This window comes from Fusarium odoratissimum, assembly GCF_000260195.1.
Source record: "Fusarium odoratissimum NRRL 54006 unplaced genomic scaffold supercont1.12, whole genome shotgun sequence".
NCBI classification, from domain to species: Eukaryota; Fungi; Ascomycota; class Sordariomycetes; order Hypocreales; family Nectriaceae; genus Fusarium; species Fusarium odoratissimum.
The window spans coordinates 726,932-752,825 of NW_022158698.1; the positions used below are offsets into that span (position 1 = coordinate 726,932).

At 49.1% G+C, this 25,894-nt stretch overlaps 9 protein-coding genes and 2 non-coding genes across 22 annotated transcripts; 8 read left to right on the forward strand and 3 right to left on the reverse strand.

The window, feature by feature from the left end:
- Positions 1–110: 110 nt before the first annotated feature.
- Positions 111–1,986, forward strand: FOIG_08220 (uncharacterized protein; the record flags this gene model as incomplete). Of its 2 annotated transcripts, XM_031208170.1 has the most annotated exons (3): positions 219–888; positions 940–1,257; positions 1,319–1,709. In XM_031208170.1, 3 exons carry the CDS (start codon positions 219–221, stop codon positions 1,432–1,434), a joined length of 1,104 nt encoding a protein of 367 aa, XP_031062304.1. In that variant the 3' UTR covers positions 1,435–1,709. The 2 variants fall into 2 exon arrangements, with proteins under 2 accessions (XP_031062303.1, XP_031062304.1); XM_031208169.1 differs by having other exon boundaries at positions 111–888; positions 940–1,986.
- A 439-nt stretch (positions 1,987–2,425) lies between these two features.
- FOIG_08221 (uncharacterized protein) lies at positions 2,426–7,769 on the forward strand. Its single transcript, XM_031208171.1, has 2 exons — positions 2,426–5,081; positions 5,131–7,769. Exons 1-2 carry the CDS (start codon positions 2,840–2,842, stop codon positions 7,383–7,385), a joined length of 4,497 nt encoding a protein of 1,498 aa, XP_031062305.1. The 5' UTR covers positions 2,426–2,839; the 3' UTR covers positions 7,386–7,769.
- FOIG_08222 (mitotic spindle assembly checkpoint protein MAD2) lies at positions 5,092–8,496 on the reverse strand. The gene is made up of 2 exons (XM_031208172.1): positions 7,913–8,496; positions 5,092–7,868 (listed from the first exon to the last, which is right to left on the reverse strand). The coding sequence occupies exons 1-2, from the start codon at positions 8,444–8,446 to the stop codon at positions 7,698–7,700; spliced, it is 705 nt and encodes a 234-aa protein (XP_031062306.1). The 5' UTR covers positions 8,447–8,496; the 3' UTR covers positions 5,092–7,697.
- Positions 8,497–8,618: 122 nt separating this feature from the next.
- FOIG_08223 (uncharacterized protein) lies at positions 8,619–14,003 on the forward strand. The gene is made up of 3 exons (XM_031208173.1): positions 8,619–9,136; positions 9,184–9,495; positions 9,551–14,003. Exons 1-3 carry the CDS (start codon positions 8,953–8,955, stop codon positions 10,192–10,194), a joined length of 1,140 nt encoding a protein of 379 aa, XP_031062307.1. The 5' UTR covers positions 8,619–8,952; the 3' UTR covers positions 10,195–14,003.
- FOIG_08224 (uncharacterized protein) lies at positions 10,223–14,614 on the reverse strand. 8 transcript variants are annotated; one of them, XM_031208180.1, is made up of 5 exons: positions 14,261–14,614; positions 11,948–14,178; positions 11,328–11,899; positions 11,154–11,278; positions 10,223–11,045 (listed from the first exon to the last, which is right to left on the reverse strand). In XM_031208180.1, the coding sequence occupies exons 2-5, from the start codon at positions 13,943–13,945 to the stop codon at positions 10,657–10,659; spliced, it is 3,084 nt and encodes a 1,027-aa protein (XP_031062314.1). In that variant the 5' UTR covers positions 13,946–14,178; positions 14,261–14,614; the 3' UTR covers positions 10,223–10,656. The 8 variants fall into 8 exon arrangements, with proteins under 8 accessions (XP_031062314.1, XP_031062313.1, XP_031062310.1 ...); XM_031208181.1 differs by lacking the exon at positions 14,261–14,614 and having other exon boundaries at positions 10,276–10,502; positions 10,555–11,045; positions 11,948–14,218; XM_031208179.1 differs by having other exon boundaries at positions 11,948–14,614.
- Positions 14,420–15,739, forward strand: FOIG_08225 (uncharacterized protein). Of its 2 annotated transcripts, XM_031208183.1 has the most exons (3): positions 14,420–14,539; positions 14,794–14,911; positions 14,970–15,739. In XM_031208183.1, the coding sequence occupies exon 3, from the start codon at positions 15,400–15,402 to the stop codon at positions 15,736–15,738; it is 339 nt and encodes a 112-aa protein (XP_031062317.1). In that variant the 5' UTR covers positions 14,420–14,539; positions 14,794–14,911; positions 14,970–15,399; the 3' UTR covers position 15,739. The 2 variants fall into 2 exon arrangements, with proteins under 2 accessions (XP_031062317.1, XP_031062316.1); XM_031208182.1 differs by lacking the exon at positions 14,420–14,539 and having other exon boundaries at positions 14,552–14,911.
- Positions 15,740–16,509: 770 nt separating this feature from the next.
- FOIG_08226 (uncharacterized protein) lies at positions 16,510–16,755 on the forward strand (the record flags this gene model as incomplete). Its single annotated transcript, XM_031208184.1, has 1 exon — positions 16,510–16,755. The coding sequence occupies one exon, from the start codon at positions 16,510–16,512 to the stop codon at positions 16,753–16,755; it is 246 nt and encodes an 81-aa protein (XP_031062318.1).
- Positions 16,756–17,194: 439 nt separating this feature from the next.
- On the forward strand, positions 17,195–18,997 carry FOIG_08227 (NCS1 family nucleobase:cation symporter-1; the record flags this gene model as incomplete). Its single annotated transcript, XM_031208185.1, has 3 exons — positions 17,195–17,278; positions 17,371–17,680; positions 17,733–18,997. The coding sequence occupies 3 exons, from the start codon at positions 17,195–17,197 to the stop codon at positions 18,995–18,997; spliced, it is 1,659 nt and encodes a 552-aa protein (XP_031062319.1).
- A 345-nt stretch (positions 18,998–19,342) lies between these two features.
- Positions 19,343–19,414, forward strand: FOIG_08228. Its single transcript has one exon. It is a non-coding gene; the product is annotated as a tRNA-Thr (tRNA).
- Positions 19,415–20,080: 666 nt separating this feature from the next.
- FOIG_08229 lies at positions 20,081–20,152 on the reverse strand. The gene has a single exon. It is a non-coding gene; the product is annotated as a tRNA-Thr (tRNA).
- A 1,355-nt stretch (positions 20,153–21,507) lies between these two features.
- On the forward strand, positions 21,508–24,500 carry FOIG_08230 (amidophosphoribosyltransferase). Of its 3 annotated transcripts, none has more exons than XM_031208186.1 (14): positions 21,508–21,685; positions 21,845–21,910; positions 21,977–22,103; positions 22,151–22,193; positions 22,250–22,396; positions 22,453–22,605; positions 22,658–23,019; positions 23,073–23,089; positions 23,152–23,359; positions 23,409–23,425; positions 23,480–23,557; positions 23,612–23,639; positions 23,695–24,040; positions 24,093–24,500. In XM_031208186.1, the coding sequence occupies exons 1-14, from the start codon at positions 21,662–21,664 to the stop codon at positions 24,130–24,132; spliced, it is 1,656 nt and encodes a 551-aa protein (XP_031062320.1). In that variant the 5' UTR covers positions 21,508–21,661; the 3' UTR covers positions 24,133–24,500. The 3 variants fall into 3 exon arrangements, with proteins under 3 accessions (XP_031062320.1, XP_031062321.1, XP_031062322.1); XM_031208187.1 differs by having other exon boundaries at positions 21,849–21,910; XM_031208188.1 differs by having other exon boundaries at positions 21,526–21,685; positions 21,977–22,193.
- Positions 24,501–25,894: the final 1,394 nt, after the last annotated feature.

Sequence of the window (25,894 nt, forward strand, 5' to 3'; positions counted from 1 at the left end):
CTCAGCAGGGTCGATCAATGAGCAAATCTCACTCTCACAAACAGTACGACAATGAGTAAGATGCTCAGACCTAAAAGGAATGTGTACAACTACCAATCTGCTTCAGTCATGTCAGATTATAGCTTCAAGAAGGATTTGGCCCCCTTGCTGTGTAGCGTATAAATATGTCAGAGTAGCAGCTTTGCTCTTTTCCTCTTTACTTTGCCATTCATCCTAAAATGACGATTACTAATTCACACAAGCCCGAGAGAGTCGACGTTGTCGTCGTCGGCGCAGGCCTTTCTGGTCTTCGCGCCGCTGTCGATGTCCATGAAGCTGGTCATTCTGTTATCGTTCTCGAAGCTGGCGACAGAGTCGGCGGCAAGACTCTGAGCGTCGATGCCTCTCACCTGGGAGGTAAGGTCGATTTGGGCGCCGCTTGGCTCAATGATACGAACCAAAGCGAGATATACAAACTTGCGCAAGAGTTTGGATTTGATCTGATCGAGCAGAGAGCCACTGGGTACAATCTGCATCAGGAGGTAAATGGCGGCGTTACCAAGATAAAACATGGTACCGGAATGCCTGTACCTCCAGATGCAGCTGATATTGTTCAGAAACTCCTTGAAAAGCTGAACAAGTGGGTTGACGAGATTGACCCAGAGAACCCTTCAGCTCATCCCGAAGCTGAGATGCTGGACTCTATGACGTTCAATCAACTCAGTGTGAAGTTCCTGGGTCCTGAACTTGGTCCTGCTGTTGCTGATTCGGCTACGAGTCCCCTCTTGGGTGTTGGGCCAGATGAAGTCAGCGCCTTGTTCATGGTCGATTATATCCGCAGCGGTACGGGCTTGGATAATATGGCTTCTGACAAGAAGGATGGGGGGCAATATCTGCGCAACAGACAGGGCTAGTACCTTAACCATTCCATGAAGTGAGCCTTTAGCTGACAAGAAACAGGCAACCAGACCTTTTCGATCCGTCTAGCAGCAAAGCTCCCAGAGACGGCTGTGAGACTTCGCAGCCCCGTCAAGACAATCAAACAAGGCTCTGATGGTGTTTTGATCGAAACAGCCAACCCTAAGCAGAACTTCCGAGCCAAGAGAGTCATTGTCTCAGTTCCCACGTGTCTTTACCCTTCTATCAATTTCGAGCCGCCGCTACCAGATAGCAAAAAGACACTAGGTGAAAGCACTGCACTAGGCTGTACGTCTAAAGCCATCTTTGTCTTTGACAAGCCGTGGTGGCGTGACGCTGGTTTCAGCGGCATCATAGAATGCGAGACAGGGCCGATTCACTTCTCACGAGATACATGCTCACCAGAAGATGGACAGTACAGCATCACCTGCTTTGTCGTGGGTGACAGAGGCAGAGACTGGTCCAAGTGGTCATATACAGAGAAACGAAGAATCGTGCTCGAGCAGTTCAACGGAGTCTTCAGTGGTGTCGGTGTAAAGGCACCCGAACCTGTCAATATCATCTTGCAGGAGTGGATCAAGCAGCCCTGGATTTGGGGTTGTCCGTCACCGGTGATGATGCCGGGAACGTTGACGAGTGATAGTGGGAAGGCATTGCGTGAGGTGGTTGGGAGACTGCATTTTGTAGGTACTGAGACTTCGTTGGTCTGGAAGGGGTATATGGACGGTGCGGTGAGGAGTGGGATACGGGGAGCCGAAGAGGTTATTCGGGCTTTCAAGGGAGAGTCGGCAGAATAGCCACCTGCCACCTGCCACCTGCACCTGTAGATTTAGTTGTTTCATGAAGCAGAATCAGATGTGGGCATTCTATATTCGTATATCATAGTTCATTTACAGTGAACTCATATTCCTTGGCAATCATATATGTACAAAGGCCTGTCTGTTGTCGGAAATAGCTGAACGCGTCAGACGTGGTCTATGGAGACTTCAGGTTTATATTGGCGGGGCCCTCTTCTCCAAGTTTAGCGGTCAATGCCTTGGAATTTGGCAAGGGAGCTCCCGCTGATCCCCGCCCAGGGCATGGTCAGCATTGAATTTGTGTTTGACCGCTGTTGTTGAGATTAGGTTTTTTGTTGTCCAGGCCACCGAGTGTATTTGGGACACAAAATATAAAAGGTACCAAGAGCAAGAGACTACTAACTTGGGTACTTATTAGTGTCATACTAGCTGCAGCCGTGAATAACAACAATGATACAATCTGATTCAGTAACAATGTTTGTTGTTGCTATCGCGTGTTGTTGTTGATCAACTGTTGGTTGGATGCAACATCAAAAGTGAATCTGTGTGACGCACGATCGTATCGTATCGTGCTGTAGGGACCTGACCTGTAAATTTTAGTGGGTTTTTGGGCTCCAGCTGGGCCCAGCGCAGTTACCTTAGGTTGGTGTGTTTACTTTCGAAACCGATGGGACCCACTTGTTCGCTTGTGTTCCCGCTCCCGATTCTGGGCCTTTGTTGACTCCCAGCTCCCGCCCGACTACGGCCAAAGCTCAAACCTCCAAAACTAAACCCTCGTCTTTGTCTTTGCTTAGGTTGTCTTGCCTTGCCTTGTCACATTTTCTAATCCTAGACCATTTTTTTTTTTTTTTCTTTCTTAACGACCCCCCACGAAAACTAGATCGACTTTGCCCGCATGCGCGAATCTCTGTGTCCGTGACGAGGGAGGAGGCGACTCGTTCATATCCAAAAGGTCTCTCTCGTCTCTGTACTTTAGTTAGGCTTGAGTCTATCTTGGGCTGGGCCATTGGTTCGTCGCTTCTCGTCGAATCGCTGTCCATCTGCGGCCCAACTTGGAGACCACCGCCCGTCAAGTCAAGTCAACATCGACGTCAACACACATCGAGTCCCTTCTTGACCAACGGATTTAATTCTGACACCGCGCCATGGTTCGCGTTACCGAGGAGTTGGCGCTGTCGTCTGACAATGTCACTCTATACCACGCCGCAGATCCGTTGCTAGGCCATCTTCCTCTGCTACTCTTCCATGGGCCCTCGACTACCGCAAACTATACCCTCAACAGTTCTCGAGTCCAAGTCCACGTCTTCACCCCCGCCGGCTTCCAGAGCTTCCCTCGAATCACAATCTCGCCCAATTCTCCATTCTACGGCGTCGTCCACCATTTACCCCGCGAGTTTCAGGGCGATGAGGTCTACCGCGCTCTCGCCTTCGCCCTCTTCAAGTACTTCACAGAGCTGCCCGATGGCGTAAAAACATACCTCAAGAACCTATACCCTACGCGAGGTCGACGTCCAGGCAGTGCACCTACTCTGTTCAGCGAGCAACATGCTGCCGAGATTGTTAAGGACATGGTCCAGAGCGACCACACAGCCGACATCATCGAGACGTTACAAGATGCTCTGCAGACACAACATATCAGCAATGTCGACCTCGACTTTGTTCTCCCGCCAGGCGCTATCGTGCCCCTCCAAGCCGCCGACCTCGAGGACGTGCCCGACGACGAAGACGATATCCTCGACCCAACCTTGCGCCAGTATGGAGGGTACACCCCGCTGATAAAGCTATTCGGAGAGCCAGTCTTCCTGCCGACTAGTCGTTTACGAAGAGCGCCCTCCAAGCCGACCGCCTTAAATCGAAGCAAGTCGTTTCTAAAAGATCAAAAGGTGGAATTGCGCATGAAGCTGACAGAATTGGTGGAGACCGAGGAGCGGTATGTGGGTAAAGTGAGGGAGCTGGTGAAGCACGTCGCAGCCGATTTTCGAGAGAGCGCCCAAGCGCGAGCTCCTGGTAGTCTGAGCCCTTCCGAGGAAGAGTTGGAGAAGCTCTTCCCCAGTTCTGCAGATGGCATCCTTCAGGTCAACTCTGCCTTTATGGAGGAGATGCGGAGGATCATAGACGACACCGAAGAAGAAGCCTTGAAAGACATGGAAACACCTACGATGAGCTTTATGGGGTCCAAACTGGGCAGAACAAGAGACCCAAGTGGTGCTCTACAAATCGCCAGGTTATTCTTGGAGTGGTTTCCGAAGTTCACAGAGTGCTATCAGGATTATATCAAGGCCAGCCAACATTTTCCCACGTTACTCAACTCTTTCCTCGACCAGCAATCGAGTTTCAAACAGAGGGTAGCTCAGGCTGGCGAGCAGACGATACGCTCTATTCTCATCGAGCCTGTTCAGAGACTTCCTCGTTATAGTTTGCTTATTGATCAGATCGTTGGTTGTATTCCTATGACACACCCCGCCTTACAACCCATGTTGAAGGCACGAGACATCATTACAAATATCTGCTCGATGGACGATCCCTTACCCGACAAGCCTCATGTCGCCAATAGACTTCGAAATATGGTTGAAGCCTGGCCTTTGAATCTTGAACCACAAGGACGTCTCATTGCAGCCGCCGATTTCACTGAGTTGGCACCACCTTTTCAGCCATTGCTCAACCAGTCGGATAAATCTGGCATCTTCCTACTCTTTTCAGATTGTGTGGTTATCCTCAAGAAGATGAGCGGGAATATGACAGGACGAGAGCTTCTTCGTGAGATTGAGAAACCTTCAGCAGCCGGTCTACTTATTTCTATGACCAATGCAGCAGGAGGTCCAGCGGCATATGAGTTCGTGTTTACAGGGTGGCATGACATGGCTGACGTGCGATTTACTGAGGCAGTAGATGGCACACTATTCTGGATGACTTCGACGTCAGAAATGAGGGGAGCTCATCCAGGCGAGCACCGCATCAGCAAGGCCGTGACATCACGATGTTTCCTCTTACAAGAGATGTACGAAGCCAGAGCCGCCAAGTGGGGAGAGGATGTGGTCAAAGCGAGAGTCGAAGCTCGATTCTCGGAAAAAGAGCGAGAAGACCCAACCTGGACTCTACGATCAGCGCGAATGCCAGATAGCAATCTGGGACTTCACGCTGCTATCTTCCAGGAGGGCGCCGACCAACTCATCGAGGGCCGAAAGGAGCCTGCCCCGATTCGAGTGGTCGTCGATCATGATAGGGGCACTAAAGGAGCGCCTGTAGGCCATTACGGTGTCGAGATTGTCGTGAACGTGACCACAAACGATATGAAGAAGGTATCGATGCTCACAGTTGGCCTGAATGGGAGGCAGTTCCAGGACGAAATTGCTCTGGAAGACTTCCTCCCCACGATGTCAAGACGAGGTGAGAATCAGCACGATAATCCCCAGAGCCCTGAGCTAACCAGCAACAGTTATTCAACTATTAAGCACACAGCATAGTATCTCCAATATGCAATTGACGGCACCTCTCGTCTCATATTATTCCAAGACTCTACATGGACTCTTACTCAACACAAGAGCGGAGAAGACCAAATCGTTCTTGGCTTCTTCTCCTGTCAAGCTTCTCTCCAGTTTCTGGGGAGGCAGCTCTGTGCATATCTCCGACACAGCAAGTTTGGGCTCAAAACATAAGCAGGTACCTTCAATACACCGAAACAACAGCCAAGCATCTGTTGTCAGCTCAATAAGGGGAGGCAAGGACAGTGTATCTCAAGAGGAAACAAGGACCGAAAACCCATTAGTACGCCTCGAGCAGACGTTTACTGCATATGTTGCTGCTCTTCAGTCCCGCAAGGGTCTTATTATTGGTCGGACATTGCTCCAACGCTCTGTGGTTGATGAGCTGTCTGTGAACGAACTATATAACAGACTGATTGAAAGCCCGTTTGACGTTGACGCCGCCGCCGATCTAGGCACCGAGGTCATATTTGTTGCTTTCGAAAAGTTCCTTCGCATTGCTTGGGCTGATCAAATTGGCCCTGTCATGTCAATGCATTCCCTTGATACGCTCCAGGCGCGGGTGAATAAGAGAGTGCCTGGAGACTTTGCGGACTTCGTCAACTTTTTGTTTGGAGACATGGCGCCACAGAACCGTCGCGCTTTCACTGCCCTCATCAAGCTCTTGGCCAATCTGCTGGACGGGTGTGGCAATGATGGTGACAGGGGAGCGTTAACACTTGCTTTTGCAGAGCTGCTCGTCTATGATGGAACAGCTCCTAATTATATCAACCTTCTCGATCGTCTGGTGGAAGACTGCGATCGAATTTTTGAAGAGCCTGGCTTAAATCACAGTTTCAACCTCGATAACTCAACATATGAGTCGATCAATTCAGCGATCCGTGGCAAGGGGTACACACCCTCGTTGGCCTCAAACACTTCGTCGCTGCGCCGCAAATTTGGTTTCGACAATCTGTTACGGCAAAATAGCAGAGACGAGAGACCTTCAGTATGGCGACAGCTCAGCAAGCACAGAAATCCCGCCACAGGCGAGGTAAACAGCTTATCTAAAGCATCGTTAGGCCGTTCAAGGTCTATCGATGACAACACATTGCCCAAAAAGCTGTCGAGACGCCCAGGTTCCAGGGATCGTCCGCCCATAGCAGGAGCGTTTGACGAAATGCAAAGACCTGGCAGCTCTCATAGGTTATTGGAGACAATCGGTGAGCCGGAGACTGAAAAGCCACTCCCACGATCGCCCAAGAAGAAGCGGCGTAGTTCATTATCAGACCTCAAGAGTCTCATGGCAGCGACTACACTCGATGATGACGCTGAATCACCGCAACCGCTTCAAGACGCAAAAGAAACATCAGAAAAGGTCAACGCGAGCCCCAAGGCGACATCTCCGTCTAGAATACCTGTTAGTCCCGGTGTAGCGACGTTGAGAGGTTCCAAGCAGAAGGAGAGTGTTCCAGATCCGTTTCAGCAAATTACCTCGCCGAATACTTTGGCGCCCAGTCCCATGGAACTTTCAGAAGAGCCAACACGACGCACGTCGCCAGCCAAAGGTCACAGGCACTCAAGGACCCTATCATCAACTAATATCCCGACATTGCGCCCCTACCGCTCAGCGCCTCCAGGATCTGAATCACCGCCCCGTCCAAGCTCAAGTCCAACCAGGCGAGGAACGCAGAGACTCCGCTTACAGTCCCCGCAAAAGCTTCGAGAGCGACTCAACACTGAGAAGCAGGCTGTCGACGACGTGGACGCTTCTCTCAGATCTGAGCTGTCCAAAATTGGTGAGGAAATGGCACGCGTCAACAATACACGACCTCCGGGCTCCCAGTCTGTCGATATGAGACGAGTCAGTGCTGCTGTCCGGGAGTTGGAAGACCGCATTCCCACTGCTATTCAGGAACTACAAGACAAGCAAAATGCGATCCAGCGCGATATGGAAACCACGGTCAAGGCAGCCGAGGCCAAGGTGCGAGCGATTGACCAGCTGTACAAGGAGGCAGTGGCAGAAAACGAGTTACTATATGAGAAGTTCAATGGGGAGCTTGGCAAGATAGTCAAGGCTCTCAAGGGCAAGGGTAAGGATGAGAAGGAAGAGCTCATGATGCGACTCCGCGACCAAAGCGACGAGACAGCGCGGATGAAGAAGGAGAACGCGCGACTGAAGCGCGAGATGGTGAGTCTCCGCGCAGCGCTGAAGGGGACGACGGAGTAGGCGCTGCTGTCCTCTGGGAGGCTGGCTGGGAGGCTGTTTGGGCGTTTGAAAATGATTTTGATGGTAATGAGTCAAGGTATTTGTCATGTTTCCACGGCCGGGCTGTACATAACGCGGCGGGTTCTGGGCTTTGTCGGAATAGGGGGTAGGATCAGGGTCGCATGGCACAGACTGGTCCAGGTCTGGGAATGGGTGGCTGGGACAATCAATAATGGATTGATGTCATGTTTATACAATATGAATTAGAGGTTATGAAGCGTCATGATGACGATAATCTATCTGTTCCAAAGTTGGGTATCATATATGTGAATTTCATGAGGTTACGGGTGCGCTTTGTTCGATCCAGCATTCAAAGAATAAAGGACCAGCTTGGACAGAGCGAATAGGGGTTGTACTTTGACCCCCAAGAGAAGAGCCTTGTTTTAATGAGGTATCGTTTGGTGGTTGAAGATTTGGTTGAGATGGTATCCAATGTTGGGGATGCTAGACCAGTCAGTCAAAGTTCATCTGATAACCGATACACTTACACCTATGGGTGAGTCTGCATCATCACGTAGCTCAACGGCAACAGTAAAAGTGCTCCCTTCAGGTAAATCAGGCATCATCTCAGCCTTTTGCGCCACCCTCCTCAGAGCACCTCTCAGCGCCTCATTGACATCCGTCCAATTCACCACACCATCATCATCACCCTCTACCAACGCAGGGTTGTAAGTCGCCTCCTCCCTATCACCCCACCCAGCAGGAAACAAATCAACATCAAAGACCCATCTCTCCAGCACATCAAAGGTCTTTGCAGCATGCATCGCAATGGCTATACGACGTACAGTTCCTTTGCGTAACTGTGCCGCTACCGAAGCTACAGCGTCGTTTATCCATGTGCAGAGACCGGGATGACGGGATTGATGGACGGGGAGATTAAGGGCTCGGGCCGCTAGAAAGGTTGTTTTGGGGTAGAGAGCGCGATGGTAGAGGAGGGTGTGGAGGGTTAGTGTTAGGAAGGTCGTGAATGAGGAGAGGAGATGGGATGCTTGGGAGGCGGGGATCAGAGGGCCTGTTTCCATCGTGGGGTGAGTTGAGGGTTATAGAGAGGAGAAGTGGTGATGGTAGAAATTCGTGGTTTGAGAGATGGTACGTGGTGGAACGCGTTGAGTGATACGCGATATCACGTGAGTGTCGTCATGAGAGTGATCTCTACCTTGGTATACAGTCCCTGCAGAATTCTGAGTGAGGTAACACACGCCATGTTGAGGTCACTCAATGATACCATGCTTCGAGCCTGAGATTATTAAGCTCAAGTGCCTAATCAATGCCTTATCTAGGCAACCAATCCTGCACCAATACATGGCTTTTCTCCAGAATCACTGACGATGCCCCGCGATACCCAAAGTAAAGGATCCACATATAGGGCTGAGGAGGCAACTATTTCATGACGCCGCTTCCCAAACTTCCTCAGCGTTAACTCATAACCTCCATCTTCTCCACTGTCTTTAGCGAGCTACTACATCTACTTAAACTCCACTCATCAACTACATCATCAAAAAAGGCATCAAAACCATCGCACTTCATCATGTCAGAACCTCTCAGTGTTGCCGCCATTCTAAATGGCATGGCAGATGCTCTACCAACGCATCCCCCCAATGACGATTCATCTGACCTCGCTTCGTCGTACGAAGTCATCGCTCTCCTCATCCATTCATATCTCGCTGCTCTCGGCTTCAAGCTCCTAGGTTTTGATGAGGACAAGAACATACGTGAGTTTACCATCCATTACCATCATGACTTGGCTCACACGGAACAGCTGAATGCGAGTCACTCGCTCCTCGTCTACCGCCGCAATGGAATTCAGGTTTCGGTTCTTACAGTTTTGTCTACAAGCACAAGCAATCAGCCATGACTTTTAGTATCCGTATTGACCGCATGGGTAAAAAGGTCGAGGTTCGAGGAGTAGCCGTCGCAGATGACAACATCCGTCGTTTTGAGAGGTCGATCAGCGACGTTGTGGATTCTAGGAAACTCCCTCTTCGCATCACCATCAAGGACGGCCAGGAAGATCGAAGTGATCTTCCCGAGAAGCTCCGCGGTGTCTTCGCCTCTGAACAAGCTATTGCTGGTATGTCCTTTCGCTTCCCTTTGATGGGGCATCACAAACTAATCCATCTGGTCAGATATCTTACATGACCTCAAGGTCAACATCGTTCAAAAGCTCATCCCAAAACTCCAAAGCGAAGGCTATGTTGAGACAGCTGAAGCCGAAGCTAATGCACGCTCCGAGCGCCGTGCTCAAGAAGCTCAGAACCCAGACCGTCCGTTCCGTGGCGATCCTGTACCACACCCACACCCGCTTCAACCCCCAGCGAATCCACTCCCTGAGATGGCTCGTCCACGGCCTGCACCAGTGGGCGACTTCCCTCCTCCCGGCTTCGAGGATGAGTACGAGATGAACCGGCCTCCACGAGGCGGTCTTCAAATGCCAGGAAGATCGCCCTACAACATCGGTCACGATGACTTGAATCCTCCCGGTCTTGGTCCGCACGATCCTCTTCGTGGCTCGTTCATTGGCGGAGGACTACCTCGTCCTGGTGGCGGCTCGGGGATGCATCCTACTTTCGATGATCCTTTGTTTGGCGGGCAAGGAGGTGACGGTTCCTCTGGTTTCGATCCCCAAGCACCGCCAGGAGCCCGCTGGGATCCCACTGGCCCTGGTGGCAACCCGAGGTTCCCTGGTCCTGGTAGCGGAAGGGGAAACAATCCCTTTGGTGGAGGTTATGGTGGCGGATTTGGAGGAGGCTTTGGCGGAGATATCATCTAGACAGGAGAGAAACGGAACATCGTAGCAAGCGATGGTTACCAGCAACGGTTGACTAGGTAGATACTAATGGCGGGTGTACGCTTGCTTCGGCAGAATGATTAATGATCAATTCTCTTCTACTCAACTAGTTCATGTTTCGACTTTTCCATTGTGGTGTATTCCATTCCTCGTTAATTCATACTCTCTTTCAAACAGACCGCCCGCACGTTTTCTCTAATTCTATCTGCAATTCATGTCCAGTCATAATAAGGCAGGCTTCTCTGGTATCCATTAAACCAATTTCAGTGACCCAGAGTTTATCGCGCTCTCTGTCTCCTTCTGTAAGCGGCATATCAGAAGTTTAATAGCAATGGCTCTTGCCTGTATTCGGAAAGCAAGCTTCTGATGGTACCGTCGACGAGCGGAGCTGACCTTCTTCTCCTCCTTATTCGAAGATCCGTTGCAAGCATATGCAGTTCCAGTCTATTGTCCTGCTGAGCTGGCAACCTCGTTGAGCTTCGACTTCTCTTCTTCTGTAAGCATGTTGTACCACTCCTGGAAGTTGGCAATGTTCTCGCGGCCGCAGCGGATGAAGAAGTCGGTCAGGTAGGCTTGGGTTTCGTCGTCTCGCTGTCTCTGGCCACCTTCCATGAAAGACATCAGGTCAGCTTTCGTGGTACCAAGGCTGAGGTCGAGAGTATCATCCTCATCCTCCCAACCCTCTTCGTCATTCTCGTCGTCAAAGCTAGCAGACGCAACAGCAGCAGAGGCGGCGTTCGCAGCAGCCCGTTGGCCAGATGCAGACAGAAGCTCCTCAATGAGGACCTTGATGATTTTGAGGGAAGCAGGAACGATCGTGTATTGGTCTGGGTCTGATTTTTGGTTGGTCTCATTAGCTTGCTGACTTTCAGCGTATCGGGCGTAGATTGAATCTAGGGTCGAGGTGGTGGTTGAGAAGTCGTGAATTGTTGGATACATACTCTGCTTTGCGCGTGAGCGCGTCTTGATAAGCCCATCGTCGTTGTTGACGATCAGGTCGCCCTTGACTTGTGTCTGGGCCAGGCGAGGATCATTCAGAGAGTAAAGCTTCGACAGTGCAATAACACTAGTAATCAAGTTAGCAGATGGCTTGTGTCCGATTCGGCTGGGCATACTTTTGTCGAATTTCATCGTATCCAGCAAAGTTGACAGAGTTCTCTAGCCACTTGGCCATGACAACCTGCAGGCCACTTTCCCCGTTGATCTGAACCTGGCTCAGGAACTCGACAACATCTTGAGCGCCAGAGAGGGTAAGTCGGGCGAAGACAAGAATAAGAGATTGAATGAAGGCTGCAGCTTGAGCGGTAGCAAGTCGGTTAGCGACAGCTTGGAGAAGCTGAGGTAGGAAAGGACCAAGGCGCTCTTGGCCAGCCTTCTCGACGAGCTCGGCAGCCAGACCGCCAACCTCGGAGGCTGAGTTATCCTCAATAGAAGGACCCAGAAGTCGGTCAATGATGTGCAAGCAAACCTCCAGACCAGAGCGGCCGTTGGCATCTTGCCAAGCAAGGACTTGCTGATGATCATGCTGAAGCATCCACTTCACAACTTCAGATCCAGGTCGGAGGACCTCTCCCTCGGTAGACTCCATAAGGAGACGGTTCAACTTAGGGAAAGTAGCCGCGACAAAACCTGCGGGGAGAGGCTCAGGTCCGTTCTCGGCCAAGACAGCCAATAACTCGGTGGCAACCTGGGTATTGTCAGTTAAGCATGAAAACTGTTTCATTAAGATACTCACTGTGACCAGAGGGTTATCCTCAGTCAGGTTAGCGACATCAAATGCGCCGGTAAGCGTGGGCAGAAGCTTTGCGCAGAGAGCGGTGTAAGATTCAGTGTCAGAGAGATCAGCAACAATATCTTCAAATGCCTCGGAAATCAGCATAGTGACTTGGAAGTTGCTTGCGCCTAGCTTGGCTAGCATGAAAAGCAGATCAACCGACTTAACATCATTGGACAGGGCGATGCGTTTATCGAGAGTAATGGCGGCGCGGAGAGCTTCAGCGAGCGTAACGAGAAGTTCGTCTGCATCTTCCATATCACTGGGGTCCTTGTTGTTCATGTAGCTTTGAATGGCGTTGATAATAGGAACCTGCCTATCGGCCGACACTCGGCCAGCGTTTATCAAACCCTCGACAGCCTTGACACAGGCGACCTGCACAACCTCGGACTCCTCTTGAGTGATAGAGGTGATAATGCGGTCCAACAGCTCAACCGGTGTCTGGAAAGAACGGCAAAGCATACCGGCGACGAGATAACCTCTAGCGCGGAGAAGAGGCTCTCCGGGCCGGTTAACGGCGTAGTCAACCAGGGAAAGATAGGCGTGGGCCACTGCTTCGGGGATATCCTTGTTCATGTCTTGGAAGTCGCTAACCAGCATGACAAAAAGGTAGAGCGCCGCCTCTTGGCTACGCCAGTCGGAACCTTCGCCACCAAATAGGGACTGTGTTTGACCAAACAGGCCGTCGATCGTCTTCTGGTTAAACCACTCACCCATCTTGATTAACAGGTCCCCTGCGGCAGTTCGTGCGGTATAGTTGGCAGTCACGGAGGTCTCCTCAGCAAGATACAGGGAGCAGTCGATATCCCACAAGTCCTCTTCCTCCCGAGTCACTCGCGAATAACCAATAAGCATGTTCATAATCTCCTTCATCCAGGGAACCTCTTGAGCTGAGGCATGAGCATTGAGGTGGCCGTCCAGCTCGGCTTGCACAGGAGGGGCTCTGAAGCATTGGTTAAGGAAGTCCAATTCTTCGAGAATGAGGAAATCCAAGGTATATGGAAGGTTGTCCGAGTCTTCGAGACGTCCTTGGGCATCCTCTTTGATATAGAGCTGCTCGTGTGGTCCCTGCAGAGTAGAGAGCTCTTTCCAGACTGCACTGAAGAAGATGGTACTTTGGGGAAGAAGTAGGTTAGGGAAGACGCGTCGAATTCGGAGGAGTGTCTTGACGACCTGAAGTTTGAGAGCGATAATATGGCTCCAAGAGTCAGGCTGAGACCCGCTCTCTAGGTTGGCTTCTGGAAGAGGGCTCTGTAGAACGGTAATAAAGAAGGGGTTCCATTGTTGAAGAAGACCATCCGCAAAAGCGCGGACCTCCTTAGCGTGGTCCTCCTTAATCATATTGAGGAGATCAAAACATCCTCGGAAGATGGAAATAGCGAGCGCTCGGTGCATGGGCTTTCGGTTCTCATTGAGGGCGACTTCGGCAAGGGCCTTGGCAATATCTTGGGCCATTGAAAAGAACTGGTCCTCGCTCAAACTCTCTTCAATTATGTCGTTGAGTAATCGCAGGGCGCCGTGAAGCTGTGAATCGGTGCCGGCCGGGACGACGGAGATAACTGTGGGGAGAAGGTTTGGCCATTGCTCAGGGAAGTCGTGCACAGCGATTTTGCCAACAGCGTAACTGGCTGAGATCTTGACTTTGCGATCGTCCTCCGGGCTCAACACAAGGTCGAGCAGGACCTGCTTGAGCTGGCCTCTCGCCTCATCAGAGATAGGAATGATGGGCCCATCATCAGGATCATCGTTACTCCAGTTGTTCTCGATAAAAAGTCGCAGGTTGCTCAGTGCAGCCTGGCGGATGTTGGTATCAATCGAGGTGTGGGCGGCGATGTTGGCGAGAGACAGGGGAAAGGCGGGATTCGTTCGGGCGCGCTTCAGCTCGAGTTCGGCCTGTAGTCTGGGACCCTGTTCAGACAGCTGAGTGTTGGAAAGGAGCTGCACCAACTGGTCCTCCATGATTGTATATCAAGGACTTTGGTAAATAAAAAGGTTTGAATGAGATGGTTAAAAAAAAGTTGAGGTTGGCGGGGAGAAAAGAAGCGGAATTGACGACGATGGTGGGGGGAGAAACCAAGTGTGGGTCTCGAGCTTGAGGCAGGAAGAGTCCAACGTCGTGCTTCTCAGAAGGAAGCACCTATTAAATTGATATAGAAGAGAGTACCGATAATAGTCAGTCAGTAAGTCGATTCCTTTTGTAGTTAGAGCGAGATAAATTATATCAAATTACTTGTGGCCTAGGGATGAATTCTCGCAGCCTTTCGGCACTCTCACCTCGATACTACTCAAATCGCGGGGCAGAAGCTATTGGTCCATTCACGTGTTTCTTTTTTGTTTTTTCTCTGGACCCTGTCTTGTCTGAGCTGTAGCCTTGGCTGCTGGACCATGACACTAGCAGAGTCTTGGAATATCGGCAGTCGTCGTTAATGAAGACGCAGCTACTCTATAAATATCAATTGGACACCTTATATAACTTCTCTTCGATGTAGGGTACCCAGTTTGTTTGGATACGGTGCCCCGGATGTTTGCTCCTGTATTGGATGGTGACGCAGCGTAAGTCGAGTCCAATCATAAGCCATACTTTCTATCATCTCATCGAGTTCCCCTCAAATTATACTCTCACAATGTGAAAAATCTAATAGGAATTTACGCTGTTCTTTGGGATGCGAGCGACATCATAAAATGCAGTCGTGTTTGGAAAGGTTTACCCTAGAGCAGCAGTCCTACGATAAAGATTTTCGGATTTCATGTGATTTATCATAAGATCTGGACACTCCTGATAGTATAGTTAGCTGACCTCGATTTAGACACCCAGTCTCTAAATCTTTACAGTCATGTCTATAATTCTTCTTACTGCAAGTATCTGATCGACTTTACACTGCGGAAACTGGGCCCATACGCGTGACAGAGCTCGAGATGCTGTGTGTAAGTAATATCTTGGTATCTTCCATGATTACAAAATCGCGATACTAAGCCAATGCAGTATATCATTTTCTGACCCGATTCTGTGGTGTCTGTTTCCAGTTACTTGAAAAAAAGAAACTCTTTAAATCGTATGAGGTCGTTTACTCTGCCCCATCGGATGAGTGAGTTTACAAAGTTTGCGGGCCGATGACCAGACTTACAACCAATGCCGGTTTCGTCCTCTCTGATGTGGTTTCGAGATTGACGGAGTTGAAGTCGCGTCTGTGATTTTCGTCAAGTAATACTTGCATATCAGACGCATTGACTGTCAATGTTCCTTGATACACGAATGCCGACCCAAAACCGAAGAATTGCAACCACTGGCTAACTTTTCTGGAGAATGCAGCTCATGAGGAGTTGAATCATACTATGCATGGGCCAAGGACTTATTCAAGTTAGTCTTATTGCTGCTTTGCCTCGGTGTTACTTGGATTTCTAGATGTACCGGCATGACTCTGCCCTCGGTTGGGCCATGTCAGTCCAGAATAGATCTACCATGCCATATGAGAAAACTGAAACCAGTCCTGAAGTACATAATTTCATTTCGAAGGTGGTGTGTTATTTGTGACAGGGTCGTTATTGATCTAACCACACGACGTAAAAACGGCGAACTTTCGGGGCAATATGAAGCTGAAAAGTGGTATCGCGAGGTGCTGCCAGAAACGGGAACAAGGATTCTTATGCCGATATCAACCAGAAGGAGAACCAACGCATCGAACTCCAGATTAAGAGGGGTTGGAGAGAGAGATCAGGCAATAGAGTTTCGGTTGAAACCCGAAATGACCTAAGCTGTTGACAACGAGATCGTATTTCAGTGACTACTACGTGGATGAAGTTCAAGATAGTCCTGATAGGGCAGATAACTGCACGCCTGGACAATTTTACTATAAAAGAGACGGTTGACTCGATGAGATCGAGTAACAGATTTGTTCTGTAGTTCCAGACTAACTCGGTTTGGGAAAGGCGGTACGGTACCCGTATCTTAGACGCATCGTTGCGGTGATAAGGAAACCGAGTTGGCCAATGAAATTGCTTCGTTTATATCCGCCTGGGGTAATCGACCCTCCAATGGGTTGGCTCCTGCTCACATGGCGCTGATAGCGGCGGCCCTGCCTGCAGTTGCAGTTGCATTTCTGCAGAGCATCTTTTTAGGCCCAGAACTTCAAGAGGAGTACGTACCGTCTACTCTGCAAACTGCTTGCACGTTTTGTTTCTCTGTTGCAACAAACAACAACAAATATTCAAACTCGACTTTGGTGCATCTCTCCTATACAAAGCGACATTGGGGCCAATTCCAACGTCTACGTCAACATTACCAGGAAACCCCATTCAACAACCACTCATACCAAGTGTTGCTCCATGGATTTAGGGTCTTATGTGGGGGCACCCACCGAAAGACGACTTGGCTTCTCGGGCCCAATTATCGTATCCATGTCACTCGAATCATCTCTCCGCATCGTTCTATTCTATGCCGAAAAACATACGTACCATTGTACTTTGATCATATTCGAATGGATACCTATGAACGCTTCGACTTGTTGTTGCGTGATACTATTACCATGCAGATCCTTCTGCTTTTCGAGGTCCGGATATCTGAATGTACAACACCGTCACAAATTGGTCGTGTGCTCGATGAAACAACAAACAACTACCGACCGGAAATGCAAAGTCCTCTCGGTGCCAACATGGGGAAGGATAACCATTCTCAGCTTGACCTACTACGGCAAAAGTGGCCGCCGGCGAGGGTCCTTGCGTGGTATGTTCCTTGTCGCCTAGTTATCTGCAACGGCTGGGTCTGGGGATGACGATCAGACTGATAGTGGCTGCTGAGCGCCGATAACCTCGAGCCAAGATGGGGTCTAGTTCCTCTTGTCAACGCAACCGTAACGCAACCAACGCGGCATGTCAATCTCAAACCATAAATATAAATACTGCCTGTCACCCACTGCGACCTGACTTTCTAAGACAAGAAGACGGTGGAGAAGTTCCAATTGGTCCCCTCTCATCCTTCGGCAAGACTACCATCTCACGTTCTTCCATCATTTCTTGTGTCATTGGATTTAATCCCAGTCTGCCGGCCCTACTTGGTGTCACCTACACGTCATAAGCACCTCGGACAAGGTCCATTACAATACAAAAAGTCTATCTTGCTTTTTGAGTTTCTTCTAGATCACACCTCAGAAGCATTTTGATACCCGTTACTCTTTTATACTTCCACCTCCCACCTCGTCATACGCCGAAGCCATGGAGACCAGATCGCGATTTAAGGTCTGGGCTGATAAAGCCGCCGTTGAGTCTGAACCTGGCTTGACCAGCACCCAGCTTATGGTATGAAGGCCTCACAAGCTTTAGCTTTCCATCATTGGAGTGCATTGCGCATTGCGATCAACGAGACCGTGTTGTACTGAACTCTTATGCAGCTTACGAACCATGATCTCAAACCCGTCGAGAAGGAGCGCCGACAATGGGGCCCATGGAACTTTGTTGGTTTCTGGATCGCCGATTCTTTCAACATCAACACTTGGATGATTTCATCGTCCATGATTGTCAATGGTCTATCATGGTGGCAAGCCTGGCTCTGTGTCTGGATCGGATACAGCATCACTGGTATCTTTGTTGCGATCAATGCTCGTTTCGGTGCCATGTACCACATTGGATTCCCTGTTGCCAACAGAACCTCCTTCGGTATCTGGGGTAGCTTGTGGCCTGTACTGAACCGTGCTGCTATGGGTATGCTCTATCTTTCCCAATATAATAAGAATTCATTACTAACGCATAACAGCCTGTGTATGGTATGGAGTGCAGGCTTACATTGGCGGTGATTGTATCTATCTCATGATCCGCACTATCTGGAAGTCATGGGCCAATGTTCCCAACACTTTCAGCGAAAACTCGGGCACCGATACCGCACACTTCGCTTCCTTCTTCATCTTTTGGCTTGTATCGCTTCCTGCACTCTGGTTCCCTGTCCACAAGGTCCGACATCTCTTTACTGTCAAGGCATACGTTGTTCCCGTGGCTGGAATTACCTTCCTGGCCTGGACCATCTCGCGCGCAGGTGGTATTGGCCCCATTGTAAAGGCAGGCAACAAGGTCCACGGCAGCGACTTGGCCTGGGAAATTGTCAAGGGCATCATGTCTTCTATCTCCAACTTTGCGACACTCATTGTCAATGCCAGTGACTTTTCTCGATTTGCGCAGAAGCCCAAAGACGCACTCTGGTCCCAGATGATCACGATCCCCTTCGGTTTCGCCATCACTTCGTTCATCGGCATCATGGTCTCTTCAGCTTCCTCCGTCCTGTACGAAGAGGCCATCTGGAACCCCCTTGATCTTCTGGACAGGTTCATTGACGATGGAAGTTCGGGCGAGCGCTTTGGTGTTTTCTTCATTGCTACATCCTTCGCCCTTGCACAGCTCGGTACCAACATTGCGGCCAATTCCGTTTCTGCTGGTACGGACTTGACTGCTTTGCTTCCCCGCTGGCTTAACATCCGTCGTGGAAGTTACATTTGCGCCGTCGTTGGGCTGTGCATCTGTCCTTGGCAGCTTCTCAAGGACAGCAACCAGTTCACGACCTACCTCTCGGCCTACAGTGTCTTCCTGAGCTCAATCGCTGGTGTTATGGTTTCCGATTACTACATTGTGCGCAAGGGTTACGTCGATACTAAGGAACTCTACGATGCTCGCAAAGAGGGACCGTACTACTTCACAGGTGGTTTCAACTGGCGTGGCTATGTTGCCTACGTCGCCGGAATTGTCATCAACGTGGTCGGTTTCGCCGATGCTGTCGGCGCCAAGAACGTTCCTCAGGGCGCGATCTACATTTATCAGCTCAACTACTTCTGTGGTTTTATCGTTTCATCAGTGATGTACTGGGCTCTATGCAAGATCTCGCCAGTGCCTGCGACTAGCGATCGATGGATGGAGGTTGGTGATGAGATCGATGACATCCGAGTCGCTTATAACTCGAGAACTCCATCATATGACGAAGAGATTGCAAGGGTCGAGGCGCCAAAAGCAGCCGACGAGACGAAACATTTCTGATTTTAGGCATAAAAAGACGGGAGTTTATCTATGGGGAAATGGTTATTATAACGATTGTTGTTGATTTCGAGATATTTGAAACATAGCAGCAGCTGCTGAATGACGAATGAATATATGGTTTCGAACCAATTGGCTTTCCTACACTTTGGGTTACTACTGATGGCTTTGTTATAGTATACTAGACTTAAAAAGGACTGCCAGGCCAGAGCTCTGAATCTGACTCAACAACTTAGAAGACTACTATATTATCCTTCAGTTAACTCAAGCACCTACAACTATTCCTTGATCCCTCGACCCTCTTTGCTGCAGGGCTTCTTAGGCTCTACTCTGGATGCTGTTACACAAGCCCCGTTGGCTCAGTGGTAAAGCGTATCACTAGTAATGATAAGATCACTGGTTCGATTCCAGTACGGGGCAACATATTTGAATCACCTGGCGCCTTCAAGCGCCCTAATTTTTCTCAGTCTTGGTAGAATCTCAGTTGATCTCACGAGCATTTGCTGACGAACTTTGACTTTTTGTTGCTGTGAAGTAAAAGCGGGACGGCACGCGCGCTTACTTAATTTAAGGTTTATGCGGGATGATGTCACGTATGCAAGCACTTCCCACATCTCGATATCATTGCTCAATGCAATTCAACAACTTGAGACAGAAGACAATTCACAGGCGTTGAACGTTTATACATGCCGTCGCCTGACAGTCGTGGTGCTGTTGAGGTCAATACATTCTCCATGCGAAGCACCCTATGTATGCAATCTACTGCAGATGTTTGAGATGGCACCGATACGCGCAGACATGGGACTCTACATTTGCAACAAGATTCAAGATGAGGTGCTTTTGTCAATACCATCTGCCGCCTTATAGTGCGTTCCCTTTAGATCAATTTCGATCAGCAAGAGGAACACCACATCACTGTGCGAAACTCAGGAAGGACCAAGGCGGGTGCTCCCGAAGTGCCACGTGCAAATAGGCGAGGTCGCCACCAAAAAGGCAGCAGCGCTGCCTCAACACCACAGAAATCATTGCGACTATGAAAAAGAGATACTCGTCAGATCGGCAAAAGATAGATATTGTGGAATCACGTGCCCCGTACTGGAATCGAACCAGTGATCTTATCATTACTAGTGATACGCTTTACCACTGAGCCAACGGGGCTTATGAGGTGATTCCTCGCTTGTTGAGGATCGCAGCTGAGTTAGGGCCTATATTTCTGAGATTTTGATAAGGAGAACATTCATTTACAAGAGTCGTATTTCAAGAATGGGAGAATATGGGGTATTGGAGAAACATAGGTTGCGGAAAACTTTATCGCTGGTGTGGAGGAATGGCAACTGGCTGGGCATTGCGTCATACATACAGATCAATCCTTATCCTGTGCGAGCCTGATTATTACATGGTTTCGACAAGGGTGGCATTCACCTTGACTTATAGAATGGACGTGCCATGACTCAGAAGTTGCAAGACAGGCGGCGCCAAGGAGAACAAAGAAAATCAAAGTGTTGGACTATCTATTTGCCGCATGAGATGCTTGCTTCTTCGTTCAGTCTTATTCCAGAGCCATATCCAGAGCCGTTAATACTCAGAGATTCTGGGGTATTGACACTTGTATGCATATACATCTCTTGTCTTATAAATGAAAAGAATGCTGATGTTGCATGTAGCTAATTGTGGAAATGCAGAAGGAACGATTCAATAAATCAAACGAAAAGTGCTGCGAGGACTATGAACTATGCATAGGAATCGACTAGACGGTTTGTAGATAATGATTCCCCGGTACCCTGCGGTGGCCGGACTGGTATTTGTTGCCGTCTTCCGGGAGTCCCGTGCCATGTGGGCTTCTCATGTTTCTGCACCCTCTTGGTACATTTCGCGTAAGAAATGAGATACTGTCCATGCCAGAGACATTCGTTTCCTTAAAATATTTAGTGCTAGAGCTGTATTTCGCATATGACCTGAACAAATCGAGACTTCGGAGGTGGCTGCTGGAGCAATGCACCAGAGATCCTACTATGTATAAACTGATATCGATAGAAAGATACCCCACATACTCAATGAACAGGCCCAACCGCGGTGAAGCTTGGTTGTAAAACGAGCCAATGTTACATGAGGGTGGTCAGTTGACATGGGAACTTCGAAATGCGGGATTAATGTTTTGTGAAATTTCGATAGTCTGTTATCTGTTGCAATCGATATCTTGGCTTCCACTTACACGGTTTCGGCGTGTTTGATGGATAAAGTCGGATTGCAGCTTGAACCAATTATCGAAACTTTAGTCGTAATTAGGTGTTTCAGAATATGCCTCATGATAAATGACGTCTGATCGTCTGCAATAACGACAAGATGACGGAGAAATGAAGAATCATCTTGACATCGTGATTTGATATTGGGTTTAATAAATGTCACTAACACGGAGTAAAGAAATGGCATATTTTGGGGGACCCCACCACTGCGGATCATTGTCCGGCCCGCCTTGACCAATACGATACCCCGCCAAAAGATTTGTGGTCGCCAAAAAAATGACCGATATCGTCGTGACCAGAAGAGAAAAATTTTCCCGTAGGTTTCACAAACAAACTGGTACAAGTCAAACTCTTGTTTGGGTGTAAGAACACTCGATTCCTCTTCAACCTCTACACGAACTATTTCCGTGACACGATATTCAACATGTGTGGTGTTTCGGCCATTTTGGTGAGTCTTCACTCTTCTGCTCTTCTCTCTATTGCCCCTCCCCCGCGCTCATAGAAAAGAGACCCTTGCCCGTGCCCGGAGTTGAGACGGAAGTGCTACCAAAAGAGATGAAGAAATGGAACATAACATCACATATCATATGCTTACAATCTTAAATAGCTAGGTGATCAGGAGGCTACCTCCGCCGCCATTGATCTTCACGAGACATTGTATTATCTCCAACATGTTAGTCCTCCATCGCGAATATCCGAATCCCGAAAATCGATATCTACGGATGTTAACCAGCTATAGCGTGGACAAGATGCTGCAGGTATCGCTGTTTGCCAGGGTGGGCGAGTTTCTCAATGCAAGGGTCTCGGTATGGCCAGCAAGGTCTTTTCTGATGGCCGACGACTTGAGCATCTCCCCGGTTACATGGGTATGGCAATGCGATGCACAGATTACACGGAGACTGACTCTCCATAGGCCTGGGCCATGTTCGTTACCCTACCATGGGAACTGCTTCTGCGTATGTGTTACTGGGCACACAATCTCGTACACCACTGACCAAGAATGCGACTACAGCTCTGAAGCCCAACCTTTCTACGTCAACGCCCCTTTCGGTATCTCCATGAGCGTCAACGGTAACCTCGTCAACACCGAATACCTCCGCAAGTTCCTCGACGAGGAAGCTCACCGACACGTCAACTCCGATTCCGACTCGGAGCTCCTGTGCGTAATCGAAGCTCGCGCTGATTCGAACCACGATGACTGATTTGTACCAATAGCCTCAACATCTTCGCACACGGCCTTCAGCAGCTCGGAAAGACTCGCGCCAACTCCGAGGATATCTTCACTGCTCTTGGCGACGTCTACGCCAAGTGCCAGGGCGCTTTCGCATGCACTGCCATGATCGCTGGTTTTGGTATCCTCGCCTTCCGGTGAGTTGTCGCAACTTTATATAATTCCTAGTCAGAAACTGACAATATTCAGTGACGCCAACGGTATCCGACCTCTTTGCATTGGTTCTCGACCTTCCGCCACACTCCCCGGTACCAAGGATTACCTCGTTGCTTCCGAATCTGTTGTGTTGAAGCAGCTCGGCTTCTCAGACATTGTCGATATCCTCCCCGGTCAGGCCTGTTTCTTGCAGAAGGGATGTGCCCCCAAGTTCCGTCAGATTATCAACGACCGACCTTACACACCCGACTGCTTCGAATTCGTATATGTCGCTCGTCCTGACTCGACCATGGACGGAATCTCCGTGTACCGCAGCCGACAAAACATGGGAGAGAAGCTGGCTAAGAAGATCCGTGCGGTCCTCGGAGAGAAGGGAGTTCAAGAGATTGATGCAGGTATGAGATATCCGTATGTTTCCTGCCTTTGAACCGTACTAATTACTTTCCAGTCATCCCTGTTCCAGAGGTATGCCCAGTTTAGGAGTCATAATGTTCGTGAAAACGTGAAAGCTGACTCACTATCAACAGACAAGTAACATCGCCGCTGCTACTCTTGCTGAGAAGCTTGGCAAGCCATACGTCACAGCTCTTATTAAGAACCGATATGTTCAACGAACTTTCATTCTCCCCAACCAAGCTCTTCGAATGAAGAGTGTTCGCCGCAAGCTTTCACCCATCGACTCAGAATTTCGAGGGAAGAACCTCATCCTAGTGGACGACAGTGTCGTGCGTGGCAGTAAGTAAACTCTTTTGCATATGTGAATCAATACTAATTTGCAAATTAGCCACATCTGGACAAATCGTGAGTTAACGGGTCATGGATTTTATATGAGAGAGAACTAATGGGCGACCGTAGGTTCAAATGGCCAGAGAAGCTGGTGCTGTTAAGGTCATCTTTGTTTCAGCCTCTCCAGAGTGCATACATCCCCATATCGTAAGTTTTTACCCCGGCATGAAATATTGAACATAATACTAACAATAATTGAAGTACGGTATTGATCTTGCGGATCCAGTTGGTATGAAGATATTTTGTCCTGTTCTTAGGCTGTCTTGTTACTAACCTTGATGAAGATTTGGTTGCTCATGGCCGAACAAACCAAGAAATTGCCGACTACATCGGTGCCGATGAGGTCATCTTCCAAGATCTTGATGGGCCTGATGGACTGAAGGCCGCGTGTATGGAGGCTGCTGAGGACACAAGTAAGGTCCAGGACTTTGAGGTCGGTGTCTTCTGTGGTAAGTATGTCACAGAAGTACCGGAAGGATACTTCGAACATCTCAGTGATCTCCGTAACGGCAAGCGGAAGGCGAAGACCACCTTGACGACCATCAAGGCTGGTGGTGATGAGGGCGGAAACGTGGTCGTCAGCTCTGGGCCTACAAATGGACCTGAGGCTGATGAGCGAGAAGATATCAGGTCAGTCTCTACCAAGGGCTTAGTGAGTTTCGTCTGCTGACACGATTTACAGTCTTCACAATATGGCAAGTGAACAGATCACAACCTCATAGGTGCTGGGGATGAAGCACAAGAGTGTTTGAATAATGGGATCATACTCGCCCTTGGAGCAAGGCATTACGCTGAAGAAGATGAATGAGTCTCAGTACGGGCTTGGAAATGGAATTTAAAGACGAAAAATAGAATGGCGTGTCAGACGATTATCTAAGATGCCACGAAAAATAATACAGCCGGCAGGGCTGCCAGCCAGCTGTTAGCAAGAGCACGGTCATAGAGTCACAGTCTTGGCTGGCAGCTCTGCGAGGCATGAGGATACTAGAGATGCCGCGAGGCCTAGATGGGTACGAGATTACGAAAAGCCAAATTTATGAGCGTTGCTTGAACTATTGCTTGACCAATTGCTGCTGTATCAAAACGGGTGATTTGTTGATAGTCATTTTCTCCATACTGTGATCTTGACTCCTAAGATTCGGTCTTGGAAGGCACTACATTCATCTCGAATGGGTTGAAATGGATATCTTCGGTATGGGTGAAGCTAGAGGGATCAAAACAACGCATAATGTGTTATCTGGTTTCCTAATTCAGGGTTCACAAGAGTCTGGAGTTGAATCACTCCACTGTACCCATCATCACTATGTTTTGCAACTCAGACCCATAAGATATAATCCTAGTGGAACAAGTATGGTGAGCAAGGTGAAGAAATCCAAGTATCGTGAAGGTCAGTTGGCATTTTTTTGGTGGAGTTGTTGCAAAGGTGGGAGGAGCCTCATGAGGAGAAAGTCCAGGTTTCTCCATCAAAATAGACCCATGCCAGAGGATTTCCCTGCTAAAACCTTGCTGGCGTTTAGAACTGTTTTGCTTGGCTGAAAAGGGGAGGATATGCTAGTTGTTTTAGTGGCCTTGTTAGTTACTATAGTTGGAGATGGTTGGAGAGGGTTTCAATCGGAGAAGCCAAATTTCGTATTGACTAAGCTCTTTGACTAATGTAATGCTGTGAGAGAATAGAATTATTGAAGCTACGTTAGTCAGAAGCCACGAAAGAGAGTCATGCCGTTGTTACAGAGCATTAGGGAGTTTATGCTAAGGCAAGGCAAGGCAAGGCAAAGCGAGGTAGGATGCGGATCATAGTGCCACAGGCGGTTCATATGCTCCGTAGCAGGGGGCTACATCACGATCTCCAACGCATCAAACAAAGAACAGACACACCAGGATTAGTCTACCCCTCACAAAAGAAGGGAGGAAGTAGGAGGGAGAGAAAAGAGAAAAAAGAAGACAAAAAGAACAAGGCTTCGAAGAACAGCTGATTTCCAAATTGGGCAACACTGTCACCTCTGGCTGGACATGATTGCGCTGAACCCACAATGACAAGCTTTCTGCGGACTCTTGTGGGAGCTTTGTAATGCAGGTCCCGGAGCTCGGCTGCACGGTATGTATTTTCGTTGCCTTTTTGGGGAGAAATGGCATCGGCCATAGTCGGGAGATCTGACAGCGAACGTGGGGCTTTTTCCAAGAGGGAGAGCGAGGTGAGGCGGGCATTGTATTCATCGGGGATCATGATATGGATCACGGAGGGATATATTGCTATGCCCAGCTATACAATTACATACTATTCCCAGATGCTTGATGCTATCGTCAGCTCTTATTGGAGCCGAGTCATGAGATCTGCTCTTAGCATAGACTAGTCGAATCAGTACTAGATTACCTACGTTAGTTGATTGCCTGTCAGTTTTCATTCATGTCGGTCGGTCGGTGAAGTTGGGTTTGGTTTATAAGATAGATTTGCACACCCTGGACTCTATGTTTGTACAGTATCCA

What these genes read in the sequence shown, in the direction of transcription:
- FOIG_08230 (XM_031208186.1), top strand. Translation starts at nt 21,662, where the DNA reads ATGTGTGGTGTTTCGGCCATTTTG. An exon ending in CATTGTATTATCTCCAACAT is followed by an intron (nt 21,911 to 21,976) that starts GTTAGTCCTCCA and finishes AACCAGCTATAG; the next exon opens with CGTGGACAAGATGCTGCAGG. An exon ending in TGATCTTGCGGATCCAGTTG is followed by an intron (nt 23,640 to 23,694) that starts GTATGAAGATAT and finishes ACCTTGATGAAG; the next exon opens with ATTTGGTTGCTCATGGCCGA.
- FOIG_08225 (XM_031208183.1), top strand. Translation starts at nt 15,400, where the DNA reads ATGACTCTGCCCTCGGTTGGGCCATGTCAGTCCAGAATAGATCTACCA.
- FOIG_08222 (XM_031208172.1), bottom strand. Translation starts at nt 8,446, where the DNA reads ATGGAAACAGGCCCTCTGATCCCCGCCTCCCAAGCATCCCATCTCCTC. An exon ending in ATGCAGACTCACCCATAGGT is followed by an intron (nt 7,869 to 7,912) that starts GTAAGTGTATCG and finishes TGACTGGTCTAG; the next exon opens with CATCCCCAACATTGGATACC.
- FOIG_08223 (XM_031208173.1), top strand. Translation starts at nt 8,953, where the DNA reads ATGTCAGAACCTCTCAGTGTTGCCGCCATTCTAAATGGCATGGCAGAT. An exon ending in TGATGAGGACAAGAACATAC is followed by an intron (nt 9,137 to 9,183) that starts GTGAGTTTACCA and finishes CACACGGAACAG; the next exon opens with CTGAATGCGAGTCACTCGCT. An exon ending in CTCTGAACAAGCTATTGCTG is followed by an intron (nt 9,496 to 9,550) that starts GTATGTCCTTTC and finishes CCATCTGGTCAG; the next exon opens with ATATCTTACATGACCTCAAG.
- FOIG_08224 (XM_031208174.1), bottom strand. Translation starts at nt 13,945, where the DNA reads ATGGAGGACCAGTTGGTGCAGCTCCTTTCCAACACTCAGCTGTCTGAA. An exon ending in TACGATGAAATTCGACAAAA is followed by an intron (nt 11,279 to 11,327) that starts GTATGCCCAGCC and finishes CTTGATTACTAG; the next exon opens with TGTTATTGCACTGTCGAAGC.
- FOIG_08221 (XM_031208171.1), top strand. Translation starts at nt 2,840, where the DNA reads ATGGTTCGCGTTACCGAGGAGTTGGCGCTGTCGTCTGACAATGTCACT. An exon ending in CCCCACGATGTCAAGACGAG is followed by an intron (nt 5,082 to 5,130) that starts GTGAGAATCAGC and finishes AACCAGCAACAG; the next exon opens with TTATTCAACTATTAAGCACA.